Genomic DNA, 8410 nt, shown 5'->3' with positions numbered 1-8410 from the left:
CAAAATATATATTAATTATTTATAATAAATTTTGTATGATATGTATTTATATTCACAAAAATATACTAATAGTTGTACATATTTTTTTAATTTACCTTATAAAATTTTATAGTATATATTTAAAATTATACTAAAATTTTAAATATATTTATTTTACATATCTTCACGTAAATTTATATATACACATGGAAATAAGTATATATATATATAATCGGGTAGGTAGGGTTGAGTAATAAGATTGAGTATACCTATGCCCGTATTGGGTACATGTTTTCGCACCCTTTTCCTATCATAAACCTTAATTTATTGGGTAATACTCTACTCATTATAATATAATTCTTATGAATAAACGAGTTTTCGAGTAAAATTATGATCGTTACTACTTTTTTAAGTGGTGATGGGTAAAAATTCACCTTTAACCATTAAACACTTGAATTGTTATTTATAATCAACCAAACAAGAACAAAATCAATGCATACAATTTTGAATTATTTTCTGAACGAATCATAATGTGTACACAAACAATTGATTAAAAACAAAAAGTTGAAAGCAATTAAACTCAAAAAGAAAATGAGGCCATATATATTTATCCGGACCATTATTTGGTCAAAGTTAAAGTCAACACTTTGGAAGATCGGACGGTGGTGGTGGCAACTTTTGGTTAGGTTGGGGTCCATCCAACACAATCCATGCCATTCTCAGCCCCCAGCTCGTGTGTATATCTAAATGACAATGCATAAACCACACTCCTGCACATCCACCCAAAATTCTTAAATTCAAAACTAAATACAAATATATATATATATGTATATTCAGTTGGTATTTATGGTGAAAAAATATATAATAAATAGTTTATTCAAAGTGATCAAACAGAATAAAGTTGCGATGTAATTATTTATAGTAATTTTAATATTTTTTTACATTATGGAAGAGGATATTTAAATTTATGACCTCATACACGACAAAAAAAAATTATGACAAAAAAATATATTTTCATTGAGATATGTCTATGATTACATAATAGTAATAATAGTGTTACCACTAGGACTTACAAAAATATATATATATATATATAAGTTAGTATTTAACGCTTACAATATTATGTTTTAATCTTTAGATTTTTATTCAATAAGTGTTGTTAATTTGATAAATATGACAATTTAACATCTAAAATTTTATTAATAGTAATATAATATATATGCTAAATACTTATTTGGTGTTTTATCGAAATACAAATTTAGTATTCTATGTTCTCAATAAATTTGGTACTTGTTGGACATATTTGGTACGTTAGATTTAGATGTGATCAATAATATTTTATTAATATAACTAAATTGTCCTCAATTATATGAGTTTTTAATTCAAATTTAATTACTTAATTAAATATAACTTAATTTGAGTACAAAATATTAAATATGTACAATTTCAAATTACAAAATACTAGACAAACATTATTAAAAATACATTATACTAAGTCTGTATTACGATAAAACACAACGTGACAAAAATAGTTATTTACCCAATAGTATATATATATTTATAAAAATCAAGAATATGCAATCACTAAATTGATAAACTAATAAATACATAAATACGTGTGACATTATTTTAAAATTTGTAATCACTAAATGATTTTTTTTAACTTTATTTATTTATTTAAATATTTTAAATTAAAATACCAAAATCGGACAGAACATCTTCATTTCTATATGATATATAGAGATAATTTTATTAAAATTTTTCAAGTATTCTCACTAAAAGTTTGTATATATACGTACCTGGATTATCTGCGAAGAACCGAATAGCGAGCCAACCACCGGAGGGAACACCAGCAGTGTTCCTCTCAACTGGGTCAACCAGATTAAACTTGGCCGGATCCTTATTCTGGTCAAAGTTCCCAAACCCTTGGCCAACCACAAAAAAGTTGAACCCATGCAGATGAAGAGGGTGGCTCTCCGCGCTCACAATGCTCGTGTCTTGCATCACCACCTCCACGCTCGCATTGAACGGCAGCACCACCAACCGCGTCCCGTTACTCACCACCGTGTTGTTCGGCGGCGTCCCCGTGTAATTGAACGGCTGGACAGGAACCGCCGGAAAATCGGTGCTGTAAACTCCGGCTGACTTTCCGGTGAAGTAGGACTGCATAAGCGCCACCGAGGGCAGCACGAACGACACGTTGTTCACCGACGCGGCGAACCTCTGTCCGTTGGGACCTTGACACGTGGTGTTCTTAGGACACGGGCTCGTCCCTAGTCCGACTGTGAAGAAAAACTTCTTGTCCACGGTTTTGGGGACGTTGGCCGGGAACTTGGCGGAGTTCAAGCTGCGTAGGCTGCTGGAGAAGTTGGCGACGAACTGGGTAACGTTGACGAACTTGGTGGCGTTGAAAGGAGGGAGAGATGGTCTGTAAAGGGTGAGGTTTGTGGTGGTGGTGGTTGGTGGACGGTGATATTCGAGGATGGCTGCGGTGGTGGTGTTGTCGACGGTTCCGGCACCGGTGAAGTAGGGGCTGGCGGCGATGAGGAAGGTGGCGTTGGGGTAGTAGGGTTTGGTGGTGAGGAGGATGTTGGTGGTTTGGCCGGGGGAGATGAGGAGTGTGGTGGTTGTGTAGGGTTTGGTGTAGACGGCGTCGACTTCAACAATGGTGAAGCTGTGATTGGCTATGCTGAAAAATAGTTCGTCGTTGAGTGCAGCGTTGATCACTCGGAGTAGGTATGTTTTCCCCGGTTTCACTCTTAGCTTGAATGTGTCTGTATATATAGTCAAAATTAATAATAAAATAAAATAAAACACATGTATTAGTGTTGTGATCATTTTGTTAAATAATATAATCACTATCTATATCTATTTTGATATTTTTTTTTTTTTGTACATTGGTTAAAATTCAACTTTTTTTTTTATTCCAACTAATTTTAAAGAAATTCGAGAAAACTTAGAATGGAGAAATAAGTATTTAAATAATTTGTTTGCGAGTGCTTATAAATATTAAACTAAGCATGCATGCAACGTATTGTTTAAATTATAATTTTGATATTTTAAATTATTTATAATTTCTTAAAAATTTGTTGGAGATTCTTAATAATTATATTATACACTATTATGTATTAATGTACAAAAAAAAAATACTAATAGAAATTCATTACCCAACAATTTTTCTACTATAAAAATACAAATACATATTTATATAACAAGAACAAAAACTAAAATACTATTCCCAAAATTTGCAAAATTTAAGAGTATATGACTATGAAACGTGTATGGTTAATTACTAAACACTAATATAAATAGCCTCTGTGATAATAAATTTTGATGTGAATCCAACTACAATATTAGTGTAGTACTCAATAAATATTGCAATTTTATAATATTAGTGTTAAATTGAACCACAACATTAAAAAAAAAAAATTTGTGTACCCTAACATTAATTATACCCAAGATCTACACAAAATGTATGTTAATTTTTTTCAAGTTGCACACATGATTAAAATCAATAACCATTTATTGTGTGTAATTATTTATAGTGCCTTTGAAATAAAAAAATTTGCATGCTTTGGCTACATTAATTCATGTAAAAAAATATCAAACTAATTAAGACCTCAAGTGATTCATAAAGAGAACTATAAGGGAAGGAAGAGACATCTTGACCCTATTTTTTATTTTTTTAATAATAGTGTTCATTGTAGTTATAGCGAAATTTCTGTAAGTTTTCAAAAAATTTCGAATGATCTATAATATTAAAAACAGAAAACACGTTTGTAACATGCTGTTTAAACTCTGTTTTTGACACTTTAAATTATTTGATTTAAAGATAAAACTTGCAAGATATTCACTATAACTATAATAAACAACGTACAAATATCCATATAAAGAGCATGTTAGTACGAGTTTAAAACTATAGCGTGATATGCTACATAAAATCCCATAATTTTAAATGATATGAATTGGTTGTTATAGTCTTGATATATCATATATTGTGTGTACTAAATAATTTATGATATACCATTAGAAGCTGAACAATTGTACAATGGCCCAGGGAAGCCATTGATAGTGTAAGCATCCGAAACATTGGGTCCCCCTCCAGTCTGAAGTGCCTGGCTAATCACAGCTTCTGGGTCTACATTAAACCACTCTCCTATATATATATATAATTATCAATGGTCAATATAAATAAATCTCTTTCTTTTTCAAATATTTTCAAAAAAAATATAAGTTTATGTAGAGTAATTTCATACCTAAAATGATTGGTACTTCCTTGTAAGGCTTGACAAAGGGGTAAGACTCATTGCGCTTAGGAAGAATAATGATGGGCCCATGAACAGTGGATCTGAGCCATGAGATGTGAGCGTGCCATAGAAGAGTACCCCTCTGGCCCGTTATGATGAAATTGTATGAGTAGCTCTGGCCCATCTGTATTGGACATTGGGTCACGTACGCCGGCCCATCGGCCCAACCACTCGTCAGCTGCCTAATCCCGTGCCTGTTTTCGAGAAATTATTAAAAAAAAAGTAAAAAGTATGGGAATGTGGCTGCTGGGATTCGAGCCCAGGTCTCCACGGCCACAACGTGGAATTCTCACCACTAAACTACAGCCACTGTGTCAATTCTTTCCACTTTAATAGTATATAACTAATTATTTTGGTGATTATAAAAATTAAGTTTATTATTTTTTAATATGTAAAATATTTTATTAATGTTAAAAATTAAACAAAATATTGTGATGCTTTAATTTTTTTTTTAAACAAAACTTTATACTTAATTATTTATTGCAAATGTATAAAATATAAAAGAATAAAGAGAGAGTGTTAAACATTGCGATTCTAATCAATAATGAACAAGTGTTGTTCATATTTTGAGTAATTTTTATTTTATATTTATCAAATTATAAACACGTGTATTTTTAGTGGTGGATCTAGAAATTTCGTTCACTGGGGGCGAAAATTTAAAAAAGTATTTAGAGGGGCATAAATATCAAAATATACATAAAAAATAGTAAATTGTAAAATTTAGAGGACATAAATGTCAAAATTTACATAAAAAATGTACTAAATTGTACAGTATAGAGAGTATAAATGTCCAATTTTTTTTATATAAAAATGACTAAATTATAAAAATAATATTAAACTTTATTTTGGAAAAAAAAAATCAGTGTGGCATCAGGCCACCATAGTCCGTGCATGTATTAATTCATGTGTTACAAAGTAGTAGAGTGAGTACTTAAATTAGCTAGAGTATAGTTTTGATTGGTAATTATAGAATGAGAAATTTGTGAAAATGACATCTTTTTTTTAAGTATTTTGCATTCTGGTTTACTTTTGATAATTTTTTGTAAAGTAGCATTTGTCTAAAATTTGATTAGTTGTCTAAAATTTTTGACGGATTGTTTGAATTTTTTTTCGACCATCTGTCTAAATTTTCGACTACATGTCTAAATTACGAAAGGTCATTTTGTAAAAAATTATTAAAACTATACTAGAGTGCAAAAAAAAATTTATGTGTCATAGAATTAAAGAGAACGTAGTAAATTACGATATATATATATATATATTTATACATACCAGTGAATGGTAATATTGTTGGAAACATGATTGACAACCTTGACAATGACTCTATCACCTTCTCTTGCTATCAATGGAGGTCCTGGAAATTTATTGTTCACACAAATAATGCTCTTCGTGTGACACAACCTTGTCAATGTCTGGTTCCTTATCTATTATACATAATATACACATACACACAAAATATTATTAACCAACATATATAAATATATATATATACCATAATGTTGAAACAATATATATATATAGTAGTATACATTGAAAATGTAATGCCTTGTTCTGCATGTCACAAGCTCTGGCATCATCATAATTGTATACAAACCAAAGAACAAAGCTGCCATTGATGGAAGATTAAGAACACCATAAGAAGAAGTACCCATTATCTCTCTTTCTCTTTCTCTTTCTCAAGTGCATGCAATGAAAGTTTGGTATATGGCTAAAGTTAGTCAAGACAATGCCTTAATATATAGGGAGTTTATTAGTTGGTGATGACAAGACTTTTCTCATGGGGTTTTTTTAGTTACATTACATGCATTTTTTATTTTAATTTTAATTTGTGGGGAAGAAGGAGTGGTGATATTTTTGGTACTATTGAGATAGAATGGTCACCTATTGCTACATTGGTATTATTAGGTGTTGGTCAAGTTGAATTTTAGAGTGTTCACAAAGTAAAAGAATATTTCCCACAAGTGTACTATATATATAATTATATACATTATCAAAATTAATCTCATTTGATTATGATTACTATAATGACCCTTTTTTATTTCAACTTAGTTGGGGGTTTAATCACCAAACGAGAAAACAAAATTATGGACATCTCAAGTCTCAACAATTGCTCTAATTGCTATATATATGTAGTTAAAAAGTCAATTAGTCATTGCTTGGAGTGCTCTTTACTAACCCTAATTAAGTTGAGATCATCATCATCATCATCATTATTATCACAACTCAATTAGTTTAGTACATATCGACGTGGTTTTGATACTCTAACATAATTACTGCTTAATTCTACTCCAAAAACTCATGGCCACAAACAATATTTATCTATATATATATATTTCTCAATATTATAGTATAGCAACAACAATATTGTCACATCTGTTGATATATATTTTTTTCCTGCTTTTTACCTTTTCTTTATTAGAGGAACGAACCATACTAGACCATAACATGAGACGCAATTATAGCTAGCTAGCCCTATCGATCTTTTAAACCCTAAACAAAGAAATAATTATTAACATTTGAGAGATATGATATATTTGCAACTTCAAGAGTTTTTGTTTTGGTTGATTAAAATTTGTTACTTGGAATTTAGTAATAAGATTTAATGGTTCATATTGAAATAAATTAAGTGGTGTTTGGCAAAATAGTCTTCTTCTTTTTATTGTCAATTCATACAATAGTCTTGTGTTGATAATTTTTGCAAACCGACTTTCTAGATACCCTTTATATTGTTGGAAATTTTCGACACTCTTTCTAAATTCTAGACAAATATCATTTTACAAACAAAAAAAATTGTAAAAAAATATCATCTTACAAATTATCATTATCAAATGGTCTATTTTCCACCGATTTTTAGTATAGGATTGGAAGGAGCAAATCCAAATAGAAAAGGAGCTAGCAAGTGTCTCAATATATATTATATATCCCTTGGCAAAATGATTTATTTGTTTAAAGTCATTTTGCACTCTGACTTAATTTTGATAATTTTTTGCAAAATAATCTTTGACATTCCAGACAGTTGGTCGAAATTTTAGATGGATGTCATTCTGCCAAAAATTATCAAAATTATGCCAGAGTACAAAATAACTTAAAAAATATGTCATTTTCACCAATTTTATCCAAAAAAAAATAATTAGTTTCTTTGTCTTGATTTAGAATATATTATATTACTACAAAAAATCTTAGTTTTAGTCACAACAAATTTTGTGACTAAAAACAAAAAATTTGTGACTAAGAAAAAATCATTATACCTATGTTATCACTAAAAAGTCCGTGGCTAAAAGTATTAGTCACAAAGATTACAATTTGTTGTCACTAAAAGTATTTTTAATCACAACAAACTTTATCACTAAAAATAATAGGTTGTGACTAAAACTACATTAGTGACAATTTGTGATTAAGTATGACTTTTTAGTCACAAGTAATTTTTTATTGTGGCATTTAGTCACACAAAATATATGTTGTGACTAAAAAGTTGTCACTAAAGGTTACCTTTATTTGTAGTGTATACAATGAATATTAGCAAGATATTACTGAAATATTATTTTTGGGAGGCTAAAATAAAAGTAACACTTTGAAGTTAGATTACAAGCAAAATTATAAAGGGAAATTTCAGTTTCTATGTATCATATTGGGTGCTAATTAAAAAATATATTAGGCATATTAAGTATTTCAAAATAATATCACTTTTTTGACACTCTACTAAAAATACCCCTATCTCTTCCTTCTTCTCTCTTCTCACTTCTCTCTATTTCGGTTCACTCTCTCACCGCATGGCACCACCAACACCACCACCACACTAAATACTGTATTTCGAACAGATTTGAACATGGTTTTTTGTTTTTGTTATTTTTGCGATTTTTTTCAAATCTAAAATTCTAAAATCTACAGAAAATCAACATTGCTCGATGGTGGTTCGATGGTGATAGATGGGGCCTTCAAAATCAAGATTTTCATGAAAAAAAAACGACTTTGCTAGATGGTGGTTCGATGATGATCGATGGTGCTCGATGGACTCGATTCAATTCTTGCTAAAAGACATAATTTTTAACTCGGGTGTCCCTTTGGGGTATTTTTTTTTTATTTTAGGTATTTTTTTCAAAATCTACACGTTTGACGTGCTCATA

General features: G+C 29.9%; 1 protein-coding gene and 1 non-coding gene across 2 annotated transcripts; both read right to left on the bottom strand.

The window, feature by feature from the left end:
- Window positions 1-476: 476 nt before the first annotated feature.
- On the bottom strand, window positions 477-5976 carry LOC133801421 (laccase-17-like). The gene is made up of 6 exons (XM_062239625.1): window positions 5816-5976; window positions 5559-5710; window positions 4236-4480; window positions 4004-4135; window positions 1779-2753; window positions 477-749 (listed from the first exon to the last, which is right to left on the bottom strand). The coding sequence occupies exons 1-6, from the start codon at window positions 5936-5938 to the stop codon at window positions 619-621; spliced, it is 1758 nt and encodes a 585-aa protein (XP_062095609.1). The 5' UTR covers window positions 5939-5976; the 3' UTR covers window positions 477-618.
- TRNAH-GUG (transfer RNA histidin (anticodon GUG)) lies at window positions 4525-4596 on the bottom strand. The gene has a single exon. It is a non-coding gene; the product is annotated as a tRNA-His (tRNA).
- Window positions 5977-8410: the final 2434 nt, after the last annotated feature.

Source organism: Humulus lupulus, chromosome 9, assembly GCF_963169125.1.
Source record: "Humulus lupulus chromosome 9, drHumLupu1.1, whole genome shotgun sequence".
In the NCBI taxonomy this organism is placed as follows: domain Eukaryota; kingdom Viridiplantae; phylum Streptophyta; class Magnoliopsida; order Rosales; family Cannabaceae; genus Humulus; species Humulus lupulus.
This window is presented reverse-complemented; position numbering and strand designations above follow the sequence as displayed.